General features: G+C 55.0%; 1 protein-coding gene across 1 annotated transcript; it reads right to left on the bottom strand.

The window, feature by feature from the left end:
• Positions 1 to 3,820: 3,820 nt before the first annotated feature.
• Positions 3,821 to 16,415, bottom strand: DISP2 (dispatched RND transporter family member 2). The gene is made up of 8 exons (XM_021695733.2): positions 16,303 to 16,415; positions 10,342 to 10,665; positions 10,031 to 10,060; positions 9,762 to 9,885; positions 9,364 to 9,479; positions 9,057 to 9,184; positions 8,611 to 8,708; positions 3,821 to 7,081 (listed from the first exon to the last, which is right to left on the bottom strand). The coding sequence occupies exons 1-8, from the start codon at positions 16,413 to 16,415 to the stop codon at positions 3,821 to 3,823; spliced, it is 4,194 nt and encodes a 1,397-aa protein (XP_021551408.2).
• Between the last annotated feature and the right edge of the window lie 9,252 nt (positions 16,416 to 25,667).

Raw genomic sequence — 25,667 nt, 5'->3', positions numbered from 1 at the left:
CTTCTCTTAAGCATAAACACCTCCAGACCTTGAGTTATAGTTGTCCCTGGGATCAAGGGTGTGGGTGGAAAGGGTGAGGAATGTCTGTTTTTTCTATCCCCAAGCAAATGGAATCTTGATGGATGGGATGGGGTGTCAGAGAGCTTGTCATTGCCTACATGTATTATCAAAGGCTGAGATAAGGCCACCCTGGAAGAAAAGATCAGAAACTCTCCAGATAAATGGGTGAAGGTTGTAAACCAATGAATCTTCTTTCCTGATACCTCTCGCCTGCCTCCCTGTCCTGTCATGCAATGGGAGAAGAATGGAATGAGTTAGATGGGGCCGAGGAAATTTAGCTTATAAATCTCTTGCGAGATGTCTGTTTCAGAATCAGGCTGAAGCTGGGCTATTGCCTAAATATCATGGTATCACTTATGCCTTGTGCCAGTAAAATCTAAGAGTGCTAGTCAAATCAGTCTCTATCATTGTCAACAAAGTGCCACAGCCATGGAAGGATGGGTTTTCCCGTAGTAACAAAGCAGACCAAGTTACAGTTTAAAAACATACAGCACACTTATTCATACTCTGAGTGTGAGTTCAAGGATCTGTGGCATAAATAGGAGAAATGACCTTACGTCCCAGATGGGTGTCACCGTAGTTCCATTTTAAAGTGTCTCAGTGTTAAGAAAACTTTTCTTGAATTTTTCAGAGCAAACACGAATGCTTTAGCCGGTTTTCCCCTGCCGCAGCATGCTTCTAAGCCATATACTCATTGTAACCACCGGTAATAATAATAAAGTGAATAGGTCTGCTGAAACTCACAGGAAATTGGAAATGCTTTAAATCCTGCTTTCCAAAGTTGGGGCTGGAGAGGCAGGCTGGATTGTCCATTCATGTGGGCTGCCTGCTGTTGGTATGGGCCACTCTAGCTGTGAGGTGATGTTTTAGATTACCACTGGGTTCTTCCAGTCTTTGGGTGCCAGTGTTATAAAGAACAAATCCAGTCAGTACCTCAGCTACTCTGGTTCATCTGCCTTCCTGTAGGGTTTTGTGGCTGTGGCCTGCAAGAATGGGACCCAGAAAGCTCTGAGTAGGATCCTCAGCTGTGCCCACAGCCCTGATGCCCACCCTACCCACCGCTCCGTATTCTGACATTTCAGTGGCTGTGTTCAGGCAAAGTTTTGAGGCTCCAGTCCCAGACACCATGTCTCCCTTTGCAAGACACAAAAGAGGATGTGGAGGAGCGGGTTCTTTTGGTCCAGGTCCCTGCTGCCCCTCTACAATACAAGGCAGAAGAGCCTTGGTGAGCTGCTTAGAAGCAACTAAGACACTGGTCTCTCTTTTGAGTCAAGGCCAGACTTCTGCTCGTGCTCAGGAGGAAGGGCTCACCTTGTCCTCCCTCTGGCTGATTGTCCCAGATGAGGCCAGGGCTCTCAAGGTGTGGCTGTGTGATACAGAAGGGCATTGTCCATGGTGTAGAGAAGCCAAGACCCTGATGAGCAGCCCCAGGCCAGAGAGGTGGAATTCCACTTGGACATGAGGATAGAGTGGTCCCCACAGACCTCCGAGAGGATAGGTCTAGTCCCTGCCTCCTCTTCCAGGTGTCAGGGGTCAAATGGGTTTGATTTTCTTATCTTGCAAAGGAGCTGATGTATCCTGTCATTCCTACCCATGGTCTTCTCTCTCTTCCACAACTCCTGTGTGTCATTTGGGTTTCTGCTCCACTTCTCATGGGCTACTTGCAGTGGGAGGTAGGTCTCAACAACATAGGAAAAAAACAAAACGAAAACACCTCTTGATTTGCCTCCAGCTCGATCACAGGCTGTCTGTCTGGCCCTAGAAGAATCCATGCCACTCTGTGATACTCATCTGTAAAACGGCCTGGATCAGTGGTTTTCATACCACATTCTGTGGAGCTGCCAGGAGCTGGAGGGGGCCCCGAGAGACACAGTAGAAAGGGAGGCTGAGCTGACTCTGTACACCCCCCACTCAGCACCCACCAGAGTAGCTGCTTTTTATCTGTTTTACATACTGTGTTTTCACACAAGGATTCTTTGAAGAAAGGATCCTGAGGCTACAGAGTTTGAAAACTGCTGGAATAAATGGTCATTAAGGTCCCTTCCAGTCTGAGATACTTGGACTTCTGAAGCCCAGCTCAAGTTGTCTCCCCTTCTGGGAAGCCTTCCTGGTTACCTGATCTTGGGTACTTGACCTCTAGCAGTATGAATGGTGACAGTCATGGCGCCATCAGTGACCCATCCGTGCCTGCTTATGTGTGCGAGCTGCTCCCCCAGCTAGCACGTGAGCTCCTCGAGGGCAGATGTTCAATTTCCCTTCCATGCTTCTGTCTCATTGTGGTTCCACATGAGAGTAAGTATTCAAGTAAATTTGCTCCAAGGGCCAGGAGCTCTCACATGGCACAAAACCTTGCAGAGAGACTCTTTGCTTTGGGGATAGGGAGTCACCTTTTGGTCTCCTGAGTGCCCCCAGACAGACTTGTCCATAGGAAGCTGGGGACCCTGACCCGGGGAACAATTTTGGACTCACACACTCCCAAAAAGGGCCGGCCTGAGTTCCCGCCTTAGCTGAATTCTCTACTGCCCTCTGTGCCTCTCCTGGCAGGGGCTCTCCACACACTGTGGCCATGGAAGAAGCATGCCCCTGAGCCTGGCAATTGGCTCAGCCACGATGCCCCAGAGCTGGTAGGTTCTCAGTGGATCTGGAGGGAAGCACAGGGCTGGAGCAACTGCGGGCTTGCTCAGAGTATCGCTCTGTCTGGAGATGGAGGTCTGAAGACGGGAAGGATGGGAGTGTCCTCAGAGACACCTGCAAGGTGAACCAGCAAGTTAGCCACAGGCCAATGCCCTGGGGCATGTAGCCAGGAGAGTGGGAGTTCTAGTGGTGGAGTGAGCCAGGAAGCCCGCTCCCACACTTATGAGCTCTGTGACTGTGGGTCAGTCACTTAACCTTACTTATTCTCAATGACTTTACCTATAAATCAGGGGGCAAAAGGACCTGGCTAATTGCAGACTACCCCAGAGTGAAACGGTGAGGTTCCAGGGAGACATGGGTATGCAAGTTAAGTATTGTGTAAAGGAAGAGATGCAGGATGTAAAGGGTTCTTATTGTTTGTTTACAGGGGAGAGCACGCTTTCTGTGCCAGAGCAGCTCCCCACGAGGGACCATCCTGCGGTTTAGAGACACTCTGGGACCGACCAGCCCTCCTCCCCCTGCTTCGTTCCCAGCAGCCATCTTTGCCCAGCCTTGACAAATTGCTGGTCAGACTGGGGAGTATGAGGGTGTAGCACCATTCAGGAAAGAGGCCTCAGCCTAATTCTGGTCCAGAGAAGCTCCCCAAAGAGAAGGAAGTGTCCTGATAAAGAGCCCCTGAAAGGTGTGAGGTCCCGGAGGCTGCTGAGGTTCCCCAGGGCTCTTTTGGTTGGTGAGGCACCGTGCAGGGTCCCAAGGACTGGGCCCCTCACGCCCACTTAGCATGGGGGCCAGGTCAGCCTCCCCCTGATACCTGGGGCTACATATCTGGCCTTCCCTCTTCCAGAGGTCCTGGTTGGCACTACACGGGGCAGACGAGAGCTCAGCAAGTCACAGGACATGAGCTTGTGACCTTTCACTCCAAAGATCCGTCCCACTGAATCCTCCAGATGTGGGCAGTAAGCGGCAGCCTGGACCAAGGCTGACACATGTGGCAGGGTTTAAAATCCACAGCTGGGCGGTGAAACCTCTCCATGCTGAGGTGGGGAGACACCATCAGGCTCCATCTGGGGCTGCCTTGTCACCTCCGGCAGGCTCTGCACCCTAGTCCGGCCTCCCCGGGCCTCCCTCAGCTACTGTAGCCGGAAGTGTGGGTGCTGGGCCTGCGGAGCCAAACATCTGGCAGGTCTGGCTGGCTGTTGGGCAGCACCACGGGGCTGCCGTCCCCCGGGGCCCCACGGCCCTTCCAGGACGAGCTGCTCTGGTGGGAGGCAGGCAGTGATGGATCGTACACCGTCTCCCTCAGTGCCAGCCACAGGGTGTCCCGCTTCCCGTTCAGCTGGCCCCGCTCGGGTACTGTTGGCTCAGTTTCGTCCAGGTCGTCTGGGGAGGCACCCGCAGAATCTGGTACTCGGGCACTGGGCTCCGAGGCGCTCAGGCAGGTCTCATCAGAGACGCTGAGCCCCTCCAGGGTGCTGGCTGAGGAGGAGAGGCAATCGGGAGGCTCCACAGCCCTGGCTTTGGGAGCGTGGGCGGGGGCTTCTGGTAAGGCCTGCACAGGCTCAGCTTTCTGCCCCGGGGAGTCCTGCCTGCCTTGGGTCTTGGGGCTGCGGCCAGCCTGCTTATAGGGGGACGAGGTCTGCAGGGCTGGGCACTGGCTGAAGACGGCCTGGTGGTCCAGGAACAGCTCCCGCGGGGACGCAGGGGCCGGTGCGGGCCGGGAGAAGCAGGGGCCATCGTGCAGCTGGAGATCCTCAGAGAGCACTGAGGGCCGGTGGGACAGTTTGCTCGTGGCCGTGCTGGTGTCAAAGCTGGGGCTCCGGCGCCGTGCCAGGGGCTGGAGCTCGTACTGTTCCGAGCAGGATCCGGGCACCCCTCCCACCGGCCCTGCCCGTGGGCGGCCTGCCTTCTCCCCACTTGGCTCCCCGGTTCCAGCGTCCCACGGCAGGTGGGCACAGGGCCAGAGGATCTGCCCACAGTTCTTCTCTGGCCCAAAGAAGCAGCACAGAGATTGGAAGAAGAAGCTGGCAAAGCCACAGCTGACACACTTGACCATCATCAGGACGATGCCCAGCTTGCGGTAGAGCAGCACTGTGGCGGGGAGCATGAGCACACCGGCGGCGAACAGGGCCGCGGCCCCCACTGCCGTGGCACAGCTGGTCTGGCGCAGGGAGAAGGCCACACGGCTCAGGCGGTCAGGGTGTGGGCACAGGTGATAGGAGATACAGTAGTTGACGGTGAAGTCCACCGAGAGGCCCACAGAGGCGGAGAGAAAGAGGGCTTCGGCAGTGTTGAGCTGCCATTCAAGGAGAACCAGGAGCCCCACGGTGAGCAGGACAGTGCCCGCCACAGCTGCCACGGAGAACAGGCTGAGCGGAACGTTCCAGGTGCCCAGCAGCAGCGTGGCAAAGGCCAGCGCCAGCGCCAGGCCCAGCACCACAGCAGGTTCTGTGCTCAGGCTGTGCTGCAGGCTGTAGAGCTCCAGATGACTGGTAAACCAGCCCCGGTGCAGGCCGGCGGGTGCCTGGCCCAGCTCGGCCGCCAGCCAGTGGCTGACCTCAGTGTAGAAGCGGTGGGCCTGGCTGTAGTCCGGACTATGCTGGAAGTTGGTCTGGAACTGCAGAACCAGGGCGGCCAGGCTGCCGTGGGCATTGAAGCGGGGTCCTAGGTCGCGGGTGCTGTTGGGGCCTTGCTCCAGAGCCATCATCTTGAGGCAGTGCAGGAAAAGCTGCGGTGCCCAAGGGAAACCTGCGTGGCCACAGCAGAGGCCCGGCCCCAGGCGGCCACAAGCGGGGCTCTGCACCCAGCGCTGGAGGGCCTCCACGAAGCACAGTGTGGGCCAGCCCTCCGGCTGGGCTCCAAAGAAGCTCTGATTCCGAGCTCCGTGGCAGAGGGCCAGCAGCCAGCGCTGGGCCTCGGGACCACCGGCCGAGAAGGCGGGGTCGCTCACCAGCGAGCTGTCGCTGCGGGGGTCCAGCGGGTCGCCGGTGTCCACGGGCAGGATGCCCCACACCAAAACCACGGGCATGTGGCCGCCCTCGCCCTGAGGCAGCCGCTCAAACAGGAACTGCTGGCGGTACTCGGCGTCGAAGCGCTCGAAGGGGTGGCTAGGCCGGAAGACCTGGCCGCGCGCCGGCGGCAGGGTGGGCAGCCGCAGGCGGGGGCTGACGCCCGCGATGTAGGCGCCCCCGGCCGCCAGCGCGGCGAACCAGCAGATCCAGATGTAGCGGAACTTGATGACCCCACAGGGCAGGAGGCGCTGGAAGAGCAGGCGCGAGGTGCCGGCCGCCGCCCTGCGCAGGCCGCGGAGCCGCCGGTGCAGGGCCAGCGCCAGTCGCCGGGGCGCACTGCCGCCCCGCGGGCCCTGCGCCCGGGCCGCACAGCCGCGCGCCAGGTAGCGCTCGTGGAGCACGGCGGAGGAGGGCAGCCAGGCCAGCGTGAGCGCCAGGTGCGCCAGCACGGCTGTGCCCAGGTAGAGGGCGAAGCAGCGCACGGCCGGCAGGCGGCTCAGGTAGCTGGCATAGAAGGCGGCGGCTGTGGTTAGGCCCGAGACCAGCAGCAGGTAGCCGAAGTGGTGCATGGTGCGGCCCACGCGCTGTGCCAGCCCCGCGGAGGGCAGCTGGCTCTTGCTGAGGCGCCACAGGTCGAAGAAGATGAGGGTGTGGTTGGCGCAGACGCTGCTGAGCAGGACCAAGGCTGCCAGATTGACGAACGGGAAGTAGGCCATGCGGAAGGCCACTCGGTAAAGAAAGAAGGCGACCAGCAGGGAGCCCAGCACCCCCAGCAGCACCATGAGGGTGAGGAAGAGGGAACGCAGGTAGAGGGCGATGCCGAGGAAGATGGCAGCCAGGGCCAGCAAGGGGTACACGGTGTCCTGGGCCAGGTAGTGCCTCAGCAGCTCCTGCTTGAGGCCCAGGTCCATGCCAGTGATGGATGTGTAGTTGTCAGAGAGCCCCCAGGGCGTGGCTAGGCGGTCCAGGTAGATGCCCATCATGGAGGCCCCCTTTGGAGTGGGCAGGAAGAGCAGGCTGTACTTGAGGGAGGGCACCTGGTAGTCAGCAGTCTGGGGACTCAGAAAGTCCCTGTCCAGCACGAAGTGGAGGAGTTGGTAGACGGCGCTGCTCCGGGAGCACTTGGTGGGAACCTGGGCGCAGTGCGTGGGCTTGTCCTGCCCGGGGCCCAGACAGGAGGGCACCAGGGCACCGCGGTGGTAGTAGATGGCGCAGGCCCGCAGAAGGGCCAGCGTTCGGGCTGCATCGGCTTGAGTAGTGTCCAGGCAGGAGGAGCGGTTGGAGAGCACGGCCACGTAGTTGCCCAGGGACCAGCTGGGGCAGCACCTGTTGGCTTCCGTACGCTGGCACAGAGCCCCAAAGTGGCTATGGGAGCGGATCTGTATGGCACACAGGGCGGGAGAGAGCTCAGGGGCAAGGCGGGGGCCCAGGTTCCCCGGGCCCTGTCCAGGGCCCTCTCACCTCCCGTCAGGCTCGAGGGCGGAGGCGGAGAGGTATCCTGACAGCCCAGCAGCCGAGGCCTGTCTCAGATCTGCATTTGGTTCCTGGCCACGTCTTGACTCCACCAAAGGGGGGGTGGGGGGTGGCACAGGAATGCTTCCCGAGGCCTCAACCTGAGGGCCCCTGCAGCACACACCCCAGTTCTGCCCTGCCTCAGCTGGGAGTGGAAGGGGCAGTGTCGGCCACAGATGGGTCAAGGGTCCGGGGAACTGGAAGCCAGCAGTGGGAAAAGTGGGGACCAAAACATTCCAGGGTCAGGGTCAGTGCCAAACCTCAACCCCCTACCTCTGTCCACTGAGCTGCTTAAACCGTCTTAGGGACAGGGCTATTTCTTTTTCAGACCTCATGCCTCCTTGTCTCTCCCACCTGCTGTTGACATGACACACCACAACAGCTGGTGTAGCTCTGGAGGGCACTGGCCTGGGGCTCCGAGGCCCTGTTTTGCTATCAACTGGCGGTAGGGCCTTGGGCCTGAGATCATGGTGACAACAGCAACATTTATTGAGAGATTTCTATTGCCAGTCTTTACGGCAAATTCTATCTTGTTTAATTGTCACAACATCCTTATGAGAAAAGTACCATTATTTGCCCCATTTTCTATATACAAAGCCTGAGGCACTGAGAAGTTTAGAAAGGTGCCTGCAAGTCACACAGCTAGGGAGTATTAGAACTGGCCTTGCGGCACCTGGGTGATTCATTTGGCTGAGTGCCCAACTCTTGATTTTGGCGCAGGCTGTTATCTCGGGATAATGGGATGCAGCCCCATGTGGGGCTCTGTGCTCAGCGTGGAGTCTCCTTGTCCCTCTCCTTCTGCTCCTCCCCCTGCTGTCTCTCTCTCAGACAAAAAATAAATAAAATCTTAAAAGAAAGAAAGAAAGAAAGAAAGAACAGGCCTTGAATTCAGGAATCTGACTCCAGGGCACATGTTCCTAACCAGTGTCTTTTGGTACTTGAGATACACTTGTGTGGAGTGCCTTGGGCTACTCAGTGGTGTTTACACTGTTTTTAGCAGCAAACCTTTCTTCAGATGTTAGGGTATATGGCTCTCCAATTAGCATGATTGGATTGGCACTGCTTGGGTTGATGGAGGTGGGGGCCTTGGGCTGGGGCCTGCTCAACAGCTCTTGAGATTCCTTTTCAGGACCTTTTGAAAATCCCCAGCTCTGCATAGTCTCTGTAGTCTTGGCTGTGTTTGGCTTTTCTAAAAACAGCTGACTCTTCTTTCCCCACCCCAATCTGGAACCTTTCAACAGGGGTTCGAATACTTTTCTAAGCAAGGAGTACTCTTCCTCAGTCCACCCTGGCAGTCCTGGCTTAGCTGTATTTCCTGGGGATTAGGTCCCTCATGTTCCTGGCCCGCCCCCCACCCCCAACCTCACAACCCCTGGCACCTCCCCAGTCGGTTCACCTGGTCCTGTTCCATGCGACACATGGAATGGATGGCGTGCAGGTTCCACAGGCTGCCCGCTGAGGTGGACATGAACACCAGCTGTGCATAGCTCTTCTCTGCAACACACACCCCAGAGTTCAGCTCTTTGGCATCAGGTCCTGGGCCCACTGGAGGGAAGACGCTTACCCAGGGCCATATGAGGTTCAGATTCTCAAGAGTCTGAGACCTGTGCCTGGCTGCCTGATCCGGTGTCCCGCCGCCCCCACCCAGCCTGACTTTGTGTGGCTGGAGCACCTGAGTCCTACCTCAGCCTCCCAACTATAACCCAACTTCCTTGGCTTGAATGTGGCCAGCCGGCCTCCTTCCTTTCTGTCTGCCCTGATTTGTTCTCCTGCGCCCTCCTGTTGTAGTAGGCATGATGGGGACTACCATTAAAGGTAGGAACTGGCCAGTTTGCTGCTTACCAGGCGGACCACAGAAGAAGCTCTCTGGCCCTCTGTCCTCCAGGGGCTCCACCATCCTTCGAGGCCGGACTAAGCCCTCCTGGGCACTGCTCCAGGGTGTGGGGCTCAGAGTGGTGTGGGCGTTTGAGCTGAGGTAGAGAGAAAAATCTATGCCAGGCACCATCAAAGGGTGGGGGCTCGGAGGAGGCCAGACACCACTTCCCAGCAGACCCCAGCAAGTCCCTCTGACCTGCATTTGGGGAGGTCACCCAATGCCCTCTCTCTTTCCCCCATTCCCTTCAACAGTGGAAAGATGGAAACCCACTACCTGTTCTGCTCAAGGTCTGGGGAAAGAGAAAGCAGCTTCCTGGGGCCCGTGAGGGCTTGCAGTGTTCTCCAGACCACTAGCTTGCGCCCAATGTCTGTGTCTCGAGGCTCAAAGCCCTGCAGGGAGGGGAACAGAGAAGATCAGGCGGGCAGAAGGAGGAGTGCTCCTTCTGGCCCTTCTTGGCTCTGCCTCTTTGGGTCCTTGGAGCGGGGAAGGCCAGCCTGCCTTTCTGGATTGTTGGACGAGAGTATCACCTCTGTGCCATCTCCCCAACTCACTCTGGGGGTCAAGAGCCCACCACTGCCATCCCACCCCCAGCTGGGTTGCTCCAACTTTCTGCCCCAGATTGAGATGAGGTGGCCAGTCTGGCGTCCCTGTCCCTCCCCTTAGCCTCTTACCAGCAAGGGCTTGGAGAAGTCGGGCAGCTGGTCCCCCAGCAGGGCAGCCAGGGTGCAGAGGAGGGTGACAGCCAGACACAGCAGGAGCACAGCCACTGGCCACTCGGCGATCAGCTGGGAATAGCTGGGAAAGAGGAAGAGAAGCCACTAGAACTGGTGTTGGGTGTGGTAGCAGGGCGCAGTGAGCTTAGGAGTCACCAGGAAGGGGTGGTAAGGCCAGACTCGGCACCAACCTAGTCACCCCTAGGGGGCCAGAGGGCCAGGCCTACCTCTTTGGCATCCGGAAGGTCCGTTCCTGCCTGTGGAAGAGAAGAAAAGACACTTGCTTGTCAGAGCCATCTTGTACGGTGGGACGTAGGGTGTGGGGACAGGGCAAGATGGTATTAGCCCTTTCAGGCTGTTCTACTCCCAAGCTCCAACCCTTACTTCCTGTCCATCCAGGCTGCCTCCTCCATCAGAGGCAGGGGACATCCTGGGCTGCCTCTTAATGAAGGAGTCCAGAGCCCGGGGGGCTCACCCCACTTTTAAGCCCTGCCCCATCTTCCAACGGAAGCTTGCAGGCTGCTGGACCCTTCCTTACCTGACACTGACCACAGGGTGCTGCACAGATGGTGGCTTCCAGGCCCCATCTCGCTGTGAGGGGGCTGGAGAAGGGCTGAGGCTAGAGCCATGGGAGCACAGAGCTGCCCGGTCCCCAAGCCCTGGCAGGGAACTGTCCCCCCGGTATTCCTGTGGTGCCCGGGGATAGGTGAAGTGTGCAGGGGCCAAGGGGCTGGACGCGCCCACAGGCTGGAGGGTGGAAGTTGCTGGTGGGGGTCCTGAAGAACTGGAAGGGTCTTCCAAGGGGCCTCTGTGGGGGCAGCAGCTTTTCTCTGGGCTTGCCTCAGGGGCCTTGCTCTGGGACCTGGGGAGAGAGGAGACAAGGGTGATGGGGGTGGGGAATGGTGTTGGGCTACCCCATGCCCCAGCATTGTTCAGTAGTCTGAGACAAGGAGACGGAGGCTTGGGGTTGTTCTTATTAGTCCTGGGGGAGAGGTGAAGAGGGTGCAGCCTCTAGCTGTCCATCCCCATCCTACCTCTTGGGTAGCTTGTCTCATTCACTCACCTGTGCATGCACTCAAAAAACATTATTGGCAGCCTGCTACGTGCCAGACACTGTGCTTTTACGTGTATGATCTTGTGTACTTCTCACAAAACCCTACAGGGGAAATACTTTCCTTGTTCTATATTTGAAAATAGGTTCAGGGAGATAAGAAGAGCTGGGCCTTAAACCCATTCTGACTTGCAATCCTGCACTCTTTCTTTCTTTCTTTCTTTCTTCTTTCTGATTTTATTTATTTGTTTGAGAGAAAGAGAAACAGAGAGAGAGAGCACGAGCAGGGGAAGCGGCAGGCAGAGGGAGAAGCAGGCTCCCCACTGAGCAAGGAGCCCGATGCCGGGCTGGATCCCAGGACCCTGGGATCATGACCTGAGCTGAAGGCAGATGCTTAACTGACTGAGCCACCCAGGTGCCCCTTAAGATTTTATTTTATTTATTTATTTTTTAAGATTTTATTTATTTATTTGACAGAGGGAGAGACAGAGAGAGAGGGAACACAAGCAGAGGGCGTGGGAGAGGGAGAAGCAGGCTCCCTGTTGAGCAGGGAGCCCGATGTGGGGCTGGATCCCAGAACCCTGGGATCATGACCTGAGCCGAAGGCAGATGCTTAACCGACCGAGCCACCCAGGAGCCCCAGTCCTGTGCTCTTTCTGCTGCAGCCACCTGTTTATTCTCTTGGCAGACAGTCATTGAGCACCTACTGCAATCTTGTTCCCACCTTAGAGCCTTTGAACTTTCTCCTCCCTCAGCTTGGGGTCTCCTCCCCAAGATAACTGCATGGCTCACAGCCTCCCTTTAGTCTCAGTTCAACTATTACCTTCTTAGAGAAGCCTTCCCTGACTACCCTTTCTAAATAACTACCTGCCAGCTCTCTATCCCCCTACCCTGCTTTATGTTTATTCACAGCATTTGCTGCAACCGGACATTATACAGTTGTCATGTTTCTTGCCTGCCTCTCCTATGGAATGTGAGCTCTGGGAGAGCAGGGTCTTGTGCCTTTGTTCATCTCTGTAGCCCGAGGGCCTTGAACAGTGCCTTGCACTCAGAAGAGTCCCGGGGATGTTTGTTGAGTGAATACTGAGCCCTAGACAAGCTGCTAATGGTGGTGCTCAGATGAATAAGGCCCATCTTTGTCTTCTAGGCACTCATAGTAGGTGGGAGACATTGACAGGAGTCCAACATATTGAGTGCTGTGAGAGAGGAAGTCACAGAGGGCTTCCTGGAGGAAGGCCCAACTTTGACAGGGGTGGGGGTAGTTGGGGAAGGTTTGGCAGAGTCAAGTGCTGCCCTTCCACCACCCTTGGGCCATGGGGCAGACGGTTTGCTTTGCAAGAGTGTGCACAGTTGGGAGAGGGAGTTGGGACCCCCAAAGAACTTACCAAGGCGAGTCAGCAATAGATTCTTCTTTCAAAATTACTCATGATGGGGGCGCCTGGGTGGCTCGGTTGGTTAAGCATCTGCCTTCAGCTCAGGTCATGATCCTGGGGTCCTGGGATCAAGCCCCACATCAGGCTCCCTGCTCATCGGGGAGCCTGCTTCTCCCTCTCCTCCCCACTCATGCTCTCTCTTGCTATCTCTGTCTCTCTCTCTCAAATAAATAAATGAAATATTTTTAAAAAAATTACTCATGAGGGCCGTACTCAGTACATGGACCCAGCCCCACTTCCTGGGTGCAGGGGGAGGCAGGACCACCAGACTTGGGACAGGAGTAGATGGCTATGGGGTGTTCCCAGAGAGGTTCTTGGCTGGGAAGCCCTGGCAGAGCCCTGTCTCCTCCCTGCATTCACCGGACTCACCTGGCCTGCCAGAACTTGTGTAGCTATGTGGTTTACGCCGTGCCAACCCTGGCTTTCAGCCCCGCCTGCTGCACTCCCACAGCAGGGAGAGGCCAGAGTCCTGGCCTGGTGACAAGCAGACATTGCCCAGGGACGCTGGGTTCTGCCCAGAGACTAAGTAGAGGAACTGGGAAGAAGAGCAAGCTCTTCCTCCTCCTCACGGAAGGATGGCTGGCTGGCATAGCAGTCTGGGAAAGCACGACCTTCATGCCGAGGGCAAAATGGGGGAGCACTGGAGGGGGGCTCCCGGCTCTGTCATCTGAAGCTGGATAAATGCCCTGGGTTTATGTGCATAAGTGTTGACATTTACTTCTTTAAAGTTTTTATTCTGCAGGTCTTTTTTTTTTTTTTAAGATTTTATTTATTTATTTGACAGAGAGAGACAGAGAGCGAGAAGGAACACAAGCAGGGGGAGTGGGAGAGGGAGAAGCAGGCTCCCCACGGAGCAAGGAGCCTGATGCAGATCTTGATCCCAGGACCCTGGGAATCATGACCTGAGCCAAAGGCAGATGCTTAACCGACTGAGCCACCCAGGCGCCCCTTGCAGGTCTCTTTCGAGCTCCTATCACATGTTGGGCACCACTCTTGGTCTGGGTTATCCTGAAGGCATGAAAATGACCCATTAGTCTTGGTCTCCCCTTAATTTATTATTTTTTAAAGGTTTTATTTTATATTTTATTTTTTTGAGAAAGAGCGCACGTGCATCATGGGGAGAGAGGGACAGAGGCAGAGGGAGAGAGGGAATCTTAAGCAGGCCCCACACCCAGTGCTGAGCCCCATGCAGGGCTTGATCTCATAACTTTGAGATCATGACCTGAGCCGAAATCAAGAGTTGGATGCTTAACTGAGCCACACAGGCGTCCCAAGACTTAATTTTTAATTTTAGTTTTTTATTTTTTTTAAGCAGGCTCCCCATGCCCAGTATGGAGCCCAAGATGGGCCTTGACCTCACGACCCTGAGATCAAGACCCGAGATGAGATCAAGAGTCGCATGTTTAACTGACTCAGGCACCCAGGTGCCCCAAGATTTTTTTTTAAAAGTAATCTCTACACTCTATGTGGGGCTCAAACTCACAACCCCGAGATTAAGAGTCACGTGTTCCACTGACTGAGCCAGCCAGGCGCCCCTTGGTCTCCCCCTTAGAGCAAAGCCTGCATTCCAGGGCTCAGGAGGGTGGGGCAGCCAGGGTGTCTAGTCCAGCTGCCCATGGCCTTAGAGCACTCACTGAGTACTGGGCTTTTCCTAGAGCCAGGCTCCCCCTGCCCCACTTGGAATGTTTTGGTTTTTTTTTTTCCATTAAGGGTAGCTAGCACTATGGGGCTGCTGGAGGAGAAAGGGAGCACTTCCCCTTAACCAGTCTGCCAAAGCTCATAAGCCTGCTCTGTTCTTGAGCTGGCTTCTGTTCCAGGGGGATTCCAGCCTCTACTGTTGGTTTGCTTCTACTGGGGTCTCCCTGGCCCCAGCCCTTTCTTCTCAACCCCTCTCATCCCTCTCCAGAGACCTACGATCAGCTGCTCCCAAATCTCATCCTTCTTGACAGTGCCCATCATTGTCAATGTGGCAGAATTTGAAATCCTTCACATTCTAGCTATAGAACTGGGCCTTGGTCTCAACCCTCCCGAGGAGAAGAGCCAACCTCTTCTGAGAATAAAAGCTTTCTCCTGCCAGGCCCCGCTGCCCTCGGTTTTCCAGAGACCTAGTAGTAATACAGGTTAAACACCCCTGGCCTTGCAGCCCCAAGAGGCATTCATTCTCACCCCCTCAGTTCCACGGCTCTGACAAGGGTGAGCAACCTCCTAGGCTGGCCTGTAACCCAAGTGACTGGGCCAGGCAGGCAGGGGGATGGAAAGTGGTGACACAGGGCTTCCTCAAGAGGCCAAAGCTAAAGCAGCCAGGGCCTGGCTGACAGCCCCCCCCCCACAGCCCCCACTTGGGAGAATCATAAGAGGTGAATGTACATGCGCATTAACGGCACCCCCAGGCCCACAGACACATAGCCATATGGCCATCCATGTGATCCCGCAGAGTGGCCAAGGCAGATGAGGGAGAAGTTCATGCCACTAGGAAAATAAAAAGGTAATTTTAAAAACACAGTGAATGAACTATTTCAAATTGCTCTGGAGTCAATGAATTAGTAAAGGACCATGGGTGTGCTTACACGCAAACAGCACACTGTTTTATTCGCTGCGTATCTTAACTCCAGAGTACTACTTAGCTCAGCAGGAACATATTTGTGTTTCTTGAATTGAACTGTGTCCCTTTGCCTGATTAGTGTCCAGGGTCTCTGGAGAAATGCAGAGAGAGGCCAGAGGTCCCAAGGAGTTGCTGAAAGAGAACAAGTGGTTCCTGTGCCCAAGAATGTGCAGGGGAAATGATCAGACCAGACAAGGCTTATCCTTGATGAAATATCCAAGGCAGCAAATGACTCTCCAGCCCCTTCTAGGGATACCCCTGGCCCCAGGTCCCCACCCTGGCCTGTCCTGTCCCTGCTCTGTCCATCCTTGGCTCTTTGGTCAGGCAATAGTCCCAGGCAGCTCCCTGGTCCAGGGAACACATCCATCCTGTGTCTCACTCCCTTGAAGAAAGCTCTGTGCCTTTCAGAGTGAAAGGTGGCTAAATCTATCCAGGCTGATGTGTTAGCAGTAAAGGGAAGAAAACATTTTTCTCTACTTGTGGGGCCTCCTCTTTGCTCTGAGGTGCAGAACGTACATTTTAACTGGGGCAGTGTATGTCCACCTCTGCTTTTTGCCCCCAGAGAATGCCTTATTTTAGTCCAGGCAGGAGAGAGAGAGGCAGTGTCATGTCAGAGGAGGGATTCTGAGGGTGGCAGACCAGGCAGGGCACAGAAATTGCGCCATACTGCTACCTGGCTGGGCTGTTCCCTCACACATATGGTGGAGGAAGGTGGAGGAGAGGTACTGAGATCTGGGCCCTCAGTGAGAAGGTGCTCCTCTTGTCCTGCCAGCCTGGGACTCCTTCAGGGATGGTACTGACCGCAGCCTGAGCCTCAGAGCCTGCCCACCCTTGCGCCTCCAGCGAGTGTGCTGGTAGTCGCCACACGCGGGGACTCAAGCCGACACGTGTGCAGCCAGCTATGGAGGCAGACTGGAGACTGATGGTGATGGACAAAGACAGTTCCTGGCGTGGCGGCGACTGTCTGCCCTCCCCCGGACACACACCTGGGGGATCCTCCCGTCTATGCCACACGCGCACCTTCAAGCATACTGACATGCTGGAACCCAGACTGAGGTCTCCGCGGGCTTGGGGCTTACTAAGAAGATGCGGGGGCAGGGCCTAGAGGGAGGGGCTCAGGAGGCCGAAGGGTCGGAGGAATCCCCGGCCCTAGAGGTAAGGTAGGAACAGTGGATGGGGCAGGTATTCGGGCAGTGAGGGCGATGGGGACTGACAGTAGGGGGTATCAGGGAGGAGAAAATTGACCCAGCAGAATGAGGGCGTGGCCAGGGGGCCGGTAGCTCGGAGGCGCTGGAAGGGGCTCTGGGAGGGGCTGAGGAATGAATGAGGGAGACATATGGCGGCTACCGGGATACCTGGGGCGGGGGTGCTGGGAAGGTCTGCGAGCTGGGTCTGCGGAGAGGTCCGCCCTACCTGTCCGGGGAGCTGCCGTCTGGGGCCAAAGTCTCCCCCTTGGGCCGCTGCTCCCCTTCCGGACCCAGGCCGGGAGCCGGACCGCTGCTGCCGCTGCCGCTGCCGGCGTCCATGCCCGTGGGCGGCACCGCTGTCCGGGCGCTGGTGCTGAAGCCGTGGCGGCGGCGGGCTCCCGCGCATGCGTCAGCGCCAGTCGGACAGATCGCTGGGCGGGGCCAACAAGAAGCCCAGCCAATGGGCGCGGCATCGGGGGGGCGGGGACAGAGGCTTCTTGCGGCGCGGCTGCCTAGCGCTGGAGACTTGCTGTCTTTAAGACCCCGGGGCCGGTAGTGGTGGGCCCCTCTACCCAGGCCAGGTCTGAGAGCTGCTGTTAGGAGTCCGGCCGGCTGGCTGTAGTCCGCACATTGGCCGTTCCCAGGGGGACATCGATCTTCCCGTAAGGGACCAGGAAGCGCGACTCCAGGCACCGTGCAGAGAGCATCACTACTTAAAACGCACTCTTCCAGCCGGAAAGAGGGAGAAACTCCCACACCCGCACTTCACTGTGTAGGAAGCCGAAGGGTTGAGAGGTCGGGCGACTTAAGTCCCACATTTCTCTCGGCTTTGCTCAGCAACCCCCACCTCCCCAATGGGACCAGGCACTGTTCAGGTTGGGTCCGTCTTCACATTTGTCTGGACCTGGACCTGGGTTTGCACCCCTCAGACCTGGAGCCTGGTTTCTGTTATTGAAGTGTGGAGTATGCGGCGTGGGGGAGAGGGAGAAGAGAGAATTCGCAGCTCTTTTTCTTATAATCACCCCACCTCAGCCTCGGAGGTACCAAATAGCCACTCACTTTAAGACACTTGCTGCTCCACCATCAGGGAATGGCTATGAGGGAGGGGAGGGGGTGATGGGCCTGGGACAGGCCCAGGTAGAGGGCTAGAATAGACAGGGACATGGCCTGTCTGATGGTGATGGACAGGCCTGGTGATGTGAGAGGCCTGGGAGTTGGGGAGTGGAGAGGGTTCCAGATGTGGGATTTGGTTGGAAAGGGTTTCACAGCAAGCATGCTGGCTGAATGTGCAGGAAGGTGCCATGGCTGAGGAATGGGGCTGGGGAGAGAGTCAGAACCTACAAGCATTGAGGATATAGGTATCCCTACACTGTGTGCAAATGTCACTCTACGCAAGGCATAGGTCACTAGGTGGGAGAATCTAGAGGTAGGTGTAGAAGTGGTGGGCCTGTCTGAGTAGCTTACAGTTTGGCTGGAAATATAAAAGGCCAGCCCATAAACTGGTGCCAACTGGGTAGGGTGTGGTCAGGCCCATGTGATGGTTGATATAAGCTACAGAGAAGAGTGAAGAGGACCTCTCTCTTCATAATGCGCTTTAGGGAAGGCTTCATATTGATGGTGGAGTTTCAATATGGGAGGGAAGCTGGCTGGAGGTGGGGAAGGGATGGTGGTGGTGGTAGTGAAATAAGCAAAGTTAAGGAGGCTGGAACGTTCAGTGTCTTTTTAGGGAATGGTGAGAAATACATCTGGACAGTAGGGATCCATTGAAGGCTTTTGATGTGTAGAGTGAGGCATCTAGATGGAACCTTGAGAGGCCCATCAGGTCTTGGTGTATGTGATAGGGTTAAAGTGATGAGGACACAGTTGAGGCTGTTTGATGGGAGAGAGCAGAGGTGAAAAGGAAAGGAGCCGTGGTCTTATACAACCATGTGCTAAGGGCACCACTGAGTCAAGCTTCTGAGAATGCCTGGCTAGGTGCTCATTTTTATAATTAGGGAACTCAGGGACCACCACGGCCCCTGGGTACCAAGTTGGATATGAAGGAAGATAGGCTCTTTAAGAGTAAAATAGGGCCTCTGGGAGGCTGTTTATTAGGAAGAGAAGATTCTGCTTCAGGCTCCATGCCAGGTCAGCAGGGCAACCCAACTCAGGCTCTCCATTCTTGCATCCTCTTTCTTCTGCTTCCTTAGTGAGGTGGACCAGGGCAGTGCCCACAGGGCCCTGGGGGTGGTTTCCCTCCAGAACCATGACCTGGACCATGGCCAGGGGGGTGCCGACTGGGTCCTGGGGGATGGCCACCACCATGGCCATGTCCCTGTGGAAAGCCAAATGAACAGTATTAGAGTCAGAGGTCTGTGCCAGTCTTGCCTGAGATCAACTTTCCTCTTCTTTCCCCCTTCCCTCCACCTTCTGTTGTAGAGGATTCTGGATTCCCAGGCACTAGCAGGGGATGGTGGTGGAGGGCTGGGAGGCAGGGACAGCAAGCGATGAAGCCAGAGCACTGAGTAGACAAAAGGGGAAGAACCTAGATTCATTGATTTCCATTCCTTGAGCCAAGAAATGACTCCTACTCCCTGGACCTTGGTTTATTTCTGTAACTAAGGAGCAGAATTATCTCATCTTCTCCCTTTTCTCACCCAGGAACCCTTACAGAGTCATTTGAGACTTTGCCAGCCTAGGAACTGCAGGCTGACTACTCACAAGTGAGGGTGGGGCTGGGGGCGGCTATAAAGGAGCTCACTGAGGGCCAGGAGCAAGGAGGAGACAAGAGGCAGGGTTAGGGGAGATGCAGGAGCCAAGGAGGAGAAGGAGGAGGAGGAGGAGGAGGAGGAGGAGGAGGAGGAGAAGGAGGAGGGTAGCTAGAGGGTGGGAGGAGACCCAAAGTAGGTGGCAAGGTGAGGATGTACATGTTCTCTATGTGAGTGTGTGTGTGTGTGTAGGTACACGGGTGTGTGCTCCATTTGCATGCAAATATTTCTACCTGTCTGTGCACAGGTGGGTGCCACCGCATGCACGGGTACACAGATGTACGCACATCTGCCTGCTGTGCACACAGATATACACATGTCGGCGCATGTGCGTGCTTGTGTATGTGTGACGGTGGGAGCGTGTGTGAGCCCACGCCTGTCCCCGAGCAGGTGCTAGACTCAAGAAACCAGGAAGAATAAAAATAGTAAAATCAAGCCTTTATTGCCTCAGCCAGAAGAGGCCGGAAAGAGTGTGGCTTAAGCTTCTGTCTTTGCTGGAACAATTCCTGAGGCCCCAAGGCCAGAGGAGTTTCTTTGCCTCTTGCCACAAGCCCAAGGAAGAGAAGAGAGACACCAACCACCTTGCTTCTGGTGCTGGGGCACTGGGGGCCTGGAGCCCTGCGGGAGCGGGGGTGGGGCTATGCCCCTATCCCCAGACGGCTTCTGCCTCCGGGCTTGGCATGGGAAAGGAAGAGGCAGGCTCCAGGGCTCGGGGGCCTTCCTGTGACCATTTCAGAGCAGCCCCTTCCTCGTCCAGGCTCAGTGATGCCTGTGAACAGCCACTTCGCACCCTGCCCGCATTTCCTTCTACGACTGTCTTTGGGGTGGGGCCAGTTCCAGGCCTAGGAGCTGGGTCTGCTGGTGGGAGCCAAGGAGGGGAGGGGGGTGGGCAGCCTCCCTTCTCTGGCAGAGGCAGGTCACTGGGGTCCTGCAGTGAGGTTGGGGTTTGGGAGCAAGCCAGCCATCCAGGGAGGCTGTGGGGGTAGCCAGGAAAGCAAAGAAGCATGGAACAGGCGGGGAAGCAGCAGGAGAGAGGCTGAGACAGGGAGGGAGTGTGAGGAAGCCGGAGAGACAGATGGGAAAACAGGAGAGGAGCCGAGGAGAAGGCTGCAGCCGGCAGGGGGTGGAGGAGCACTGTGGTGCCCCTGCCTGCCTGCCCATGGGGCTGATGGCCAAGCCTGCTCCCCACTTTTCATTTCACGAAGGTCATGGCTGCTCCCTGAAGGTCAAGGAAGGGGCCTGGAAGTCTGGAGGACATGGCAGCGGGGAGGAGATACGGAGACAGCTGGAGAGCTTTCCTACCCTTGGACCTGTGGGAGAGGAAAGGAGAAAAAGAAGTAGCTTTGGTCATTTGGTTCTGCAGTGAGATACCTGTCCTGTCCCTGTGGCCCCATTTTGTGGCCACCAAACCCTGCCCCACCCCCACCGCCAAGCCCCTCAAAGGCTCTTCAGACTTGGTCACTTGCCTGACCATCATTGCTTCTCTCAACAATAGATACAGATATATTGAAAGTCAGTACAAAGCTCAGTTGTGCATCCCTGTTTGCTCAAGAGCTGACTGAATCCTCCAGGGTGGGGCAAAGTCAAGGAGTGTGGGTTCTCATCCCCAGCCTGTGGGCTGTCTGCCCTCTCAACCTTGGCCAAATTCCATGATGTTAAAGGAGGCATTCCATGGTGGCAAATCGGATTCTTCTGCTTCCACCTCCAGACAGTCCTTACCCTGCCTCCCCATGCACCCCCTCTCCCAAAACCTACTTTTCCCACCCAATCTCTGCTCAGACCCTCAGCTGTTTGTGGGTTCCTGCTTATGACCTTCTGGTCCCAACTCTTAGCTTTTGCTCATGTCTCCTGCCACTTGGACATCTTTCTTGCTCTGTTCTGTGTGCCTTCCTACAGAAAGCGTGCTTATACTGGGCCATCCTGCTGCTCCACTTGCTACGGTGGGTCCAGTGGGCTCACTCATTCTGCAACAACCAGTCAGAGGGGTCCTGGGCATTCTGAAGTGCTCCGTTGGTGGGAGTCATCTGCTCGATGAGATTGCTATTTCTTGAGGGCCAGGATAGTCTTTTGTTCCTTTTGAGGGGAGCCAAGGGCACAGCTGCCAAGAGCTGAGTTCTGGGCTCCAGGCCCTCCACATCTCCACAGCCTCATCCTGAGCATGGCTTCTAATTTCCCTGGGCCTCATGGGTACGATGGGAGAAGCACCCTGTTTTACTCTTGAGGGTGAAGACCTAGTGAGATGAAGGATGTATGAGCATGTTTCCTAAACTGTCAAGTGTTCTACAAAATCTAAGAGATTGTTTTCCTTTTAGAACCCTCTGCCACCTTCACACAAACACACGTTCTTGGCCTGCAGTAGATACGGCTGATGACCTCTGCCTGCACCTCTCCTCTTCCTTCTTCACCCCACAGCCTCCCAGCTACAGCACTTACCTGGATCCATCTGTATCAGCCAAGCACTGGGAGGGACAAAAGGACCACCTGTGGTTCAACAGGCCAAGTTTAGTTGGCTGTGATCTAAATCTCAGTCTCTCCTTCTTCCTTCCCAGGGATGTATACATACAGCCCCTTCAAGGGATAAAAGCACTCCCTCTGGCTTAGCTTGGTACCCAGTATGGAGCTGGGCACGAAGTAGGTGCCAGGCATGGGTGCTGAATGCACACAGTGGGTTCACCCACATGATGGGTAGACAGGGACATAAAAGTATCAGGCATTGGCCCCCGAACTCCACATCCTCACACTTGACCCTCAGAACCACCCCCAGACTCCCAGTCCCATGTTAACTCAATTCCACTTGGTCAAGGCCAGTCACGTTACTTATTCACATGTGCCTACCATGTGCCTGGCCATGGTACCCAGTCCCTATAGATTCTTGTCCCTGTGTAGACACCTGGCATAAACGTGGGAGAGGGAGGCTTGAAGACAGCAGTGTACCCAGAGCAGAGAAGAGCAGGATGGGGTTGTAAGGGCCTCTGGGGGACTCAGCACAAGTGAATGGAAAGCCTTCCAGGGCCCTAGCTGCTTGTTTCTACCTCCTCCCCCCACCAGGGTTGGAAGTTGTGGCAGGCTTGGGGTCTGAGCCAGTTTGCCATTCTCCAACGGGTGTACTTGCATTGGATGGAGCTGCTGATGTGCTCTGGTGCCAAGGCTGGCTTGCTTGGGGTTGACACACAGGTCACAATGCACAACCCCAGAATGGACCTTGTGCACACACAATACATTCATTATTTCTTCTGACCCCCAAGTCAGACTATAGTATATGACAAAAGGACCAAATACCTGACATCAGGGTGCTCTGGTACTCGTATGGTTGCTGAACATGCAAGCACAAATGTTCATACACACACACACACACACACACACACACACCTAATACAACAGCCCCAACCCCTTGTACCTCTCGAGTCACCCATTTTTGTTGGCTTCTACTTCTACCACAAATGTTCAGCTAAGATCAGCCTCTGAGCTATGCCCATGGTCCTTCCTGACCCCTGAGCCTTCCCCTAGTGAGTATTGAGTCTGGAAGAGATCCATGAGGCTGGGGTTAGGGAAGGGGGTGATAAAGAAAAGCTTAAGGCTAGTTAAGTTGGAAGAAGGAGAAAAAACCCAAGCCTGTTAAAAAAATGGGCAGCAGATCTGAATGGACATTTTTCCAAAGAAGATGTACGGATGGCCAACAGGTATGTGAAAAGATGCTCAACATCACCCATTATCAGGGAAATGCAAATCAAAACCCCAATGGGAGATTACCTCACACCTGTCAGAATGGCTAGTATCAAAAAAATAAGAAATAACGAGCGTTGGTGAGGATGTGGAGAGAAGGAAACCGTCATGTACTGTTGGTAGAAATGTGAATTGGGGCAGCCACTATGGAAGACAGTATGGAGGTTCCTCAAAAAATTAAAACTAGGGGCGCCTGGGTGGCTCAGTTGGTTGAGCGACTGCCTTCGGCTCGGGTCGTGATCCTGGAGTCCTGGGATCGAGTCCCGCGTCGGGCTCCCTGCTCGGCGGGGAGTCTGCTTCTCCCTCTGACCCTCCCCCCTCTCATGTGCTCTCTCTCTCTCTCTCTCTCTCGCTCTCATTCTCTCTCTCAAATAAATAAGTAAAATCTTAAAAAAAAACCCAAAAAACAAAAAAAATTAAAACTAGAACTACCACAGGATCTAGAAATTCCAGTTCTGGGTGTTTATTCAAAGAAAACGAAGACACTAATTGGAAAAGATATGTGCACCCCCAGGTTCATTGCAGCATTGCTTCCACTTAAGTGGAAGCAACTTAAGTGTCCATCAATAGATGAATAGACAAAGAAAACATGGTACATGTATACAGTGTTCTATTTTTTTTTAGATATTATTTATTTATTCATGAGAGACAGAGAGAGAGAGGCAGAGGCAGAGGGAGAAGCAGGCTCCCCGCTGAGTAGGGAGCCCGATATGGGACTTGATCCCAGGACCCTGGGATCATGACCTGAGCCAAAGGCAGATGTTTAACCATCTGAGCCTCCCCTGCTATACAGTGTTCTATTAGCCATCAAAAAGCAGGAAATTTTACCATTTGCAACAACTTGGATGGACCTTGAGGGCATTATGCTAAGTGAAATAAGTCAGAGAGAGACAAATACCATATGATCTCACTTATATGTGGAATCAAAAAAAATCCAAAAAACCCCCTCAAAAGCCCCCAACCTCATAGACACGGAAAACTGACTGGTGGTTGGTGGCCAGTGGGTGGAGGGGGTGAGGGTGGGTGGAGGTGCAAAGTGGGTGTCACAAGGTACAAACTGGGGCGCGCCTGGGTGGCTCAGTCGGTTAAGCATCTGCCTTCGGCTCAGCTCATGATCCCAGGGTCCTGGGATCGAGCCCCACATCGGGCTCCCCACTCAGTGGGAAGCCTGCTTCTCCTTCTCCCATCTCCCCCTGCTGTTGTTCCCTCGCACTCTGTCTCTCTCTCTCTGTCAAATAAATAAATAAAATCTTAAAAAAAAAAAAAGCAAGGTACAAACTGAGGCGTCTGGGTGGCTCAGTCGGTTAAGCATCTGCCTTCGGCTCGGGTCGTGATCCCAGGGTCCTGGGATCGAGCCCCACGTCGGGCTCCTTGCTCAGCGGGGAGTCTGCTTCTCCCTCTCCCACTCCCCTTGCTTGTGCGCTCTCTCTCTCCCTCTCAGATAAATAAAATCTTTTTTTAAAAAAGTACAAACTGCTGTACACCTGAAACTAACATAATGTTATGTCAATTAAACCTCAATTAGAAAAAACAAGATGAGCCTTGGACTTTCTCTCCTCAGTTCAGGCCAAGGAGCTTGAAGGACAGGAGCTGGCGTGCAGGTTCCTCTGAAAAGGACCTTGCACACCTGAACCCCCTCGGTGCTCAGTGAGGCCCCTCTGCCTGGCATGGCGGAGGTGCTGGGGCTGGGGAGGCACATATGCAGATACACAGACACACGGCACACAGACCCGTGCTGTGCTCATGAGAGACACAGACCAACACTCCCAGATGTATGCACCCACACAAGCAGAAACAGAGGCACGGATATCAATTCAGTACACATGCACGCACACCAGAGAAAGCACGGCCACACAGACCCACCACACACTTGCACAGAGAGCCTCTCCTGTCCCCGGTCTGCAGGCAGCAGAGGCTTACCTGAGAGCACAGGGTAAGGAGCTGGAGCGAGTCTGAGGCTCTGTCCGCACTCAGGCGTATTTGTATAGGGTAGGGAGGGGCGTGATGAATCAGATACACCGGGAGAGTCACAGACAGAGTGTGTGGAGGAAGGAGGGAGGATGGGCTAATCTTTATCTCGGCAAAGAGCAGCTGGAAGCGGGATGGGGGTGGGGGGTGGGGAGCAGGAGGGGGGATGGGAATGACCCTTTACCCCATCTGTCTGGTAAGGAAATGCCGTAGAACCAAGGAGGGTCCCAAACCTCGGGAACCCTCGGGCTCCCAATGCTGGGTGAAACTGAAGCCTGCTAACACTCCCACCGTCAGCTAGACGAAAGGGCTTTGTTGGCCCGTTTTGATCAAGGAGAACAAGAACCCTGAGCAATCGGAAGCATGCCAGAGAAAGCAGAGAAGTTATAACAGCCACTGTTGCCAGGCCTCCTGGTAAAGAGCCTGGATGGACTGGTTGCAGCTGAGCTGCATTAAATTCATTTTTTATTTTTATTTTTATCTATTTATTTTTTTTAAAGATTTTATTTATTTATTTGACAGAGAGAGAGACAGCGAGAGAAGGAACACAAGCAGGGGGAGTGGGAGAGGGAGAAGCAGGCTTCCCGCGGAGCAGGGAGCCCGATGCGGGGCTCGATCCCAGGACCCTGGGATCATGACCTGAGCCGAAGGCAGACGCTTAGCTGACTGAGCCACCCAGGCGCCCCTAAATTCATTTTTAAAAAGTAGCATGCCCGATTTAAAAAGAAAAAAAGAAAAGTAACATACCCGAGAGAAATGAAAACAGGTCCTCATGAAGGATTGTACTTGAATGTTCATAGTAGCTTTGTTTGCAATAACTACAATCGGAAACTGGAAATTTCTCAAATGTCTATCGATAGGCCAAATGGATAAACAGATTGTGGGGCATGCGTTCAATGGAATAGCACTCAGCAATAAACAGGGACGAACTGCTGATACACGCCAAAACATGCCTGCATCTCAGAATCACTGTGCTGAGTGAAGGAAGTGAGACATAAGAATACACATTTTGTAAATTTTGTAAAATTCTAGATAATGTGAACTAACGACAGCAGATCAGTGGTTGCCTGGGGACAGTGTGGTAGGAATTGGGAGGAGGTAGAAGAAGCCACGAGAGGCGCCTGGATGGCTCACTCAGTTAAGTGACTGACTT

Source organism: Neomonachus schauinslandi, chromosome 9 (assembly GCF_002201575.2).
Source record: "Neomonachus schauinslandi chromosome 9, ASM220157v2, whole genome shotgun sequence".
Classification (NCBI taxonomy): domain Eukaryota; kingdom Metazoa; phylum Chordata; class Mammalia; order Carnivora; family Phocidae; genus Neomonachus; species Neomonachus schauinslandi.
The sequence above is the reverse complement of the archived record's forward strand: the minus strand, read 5'-3'. Positions and strand labels throughout refer to the sequence as shown.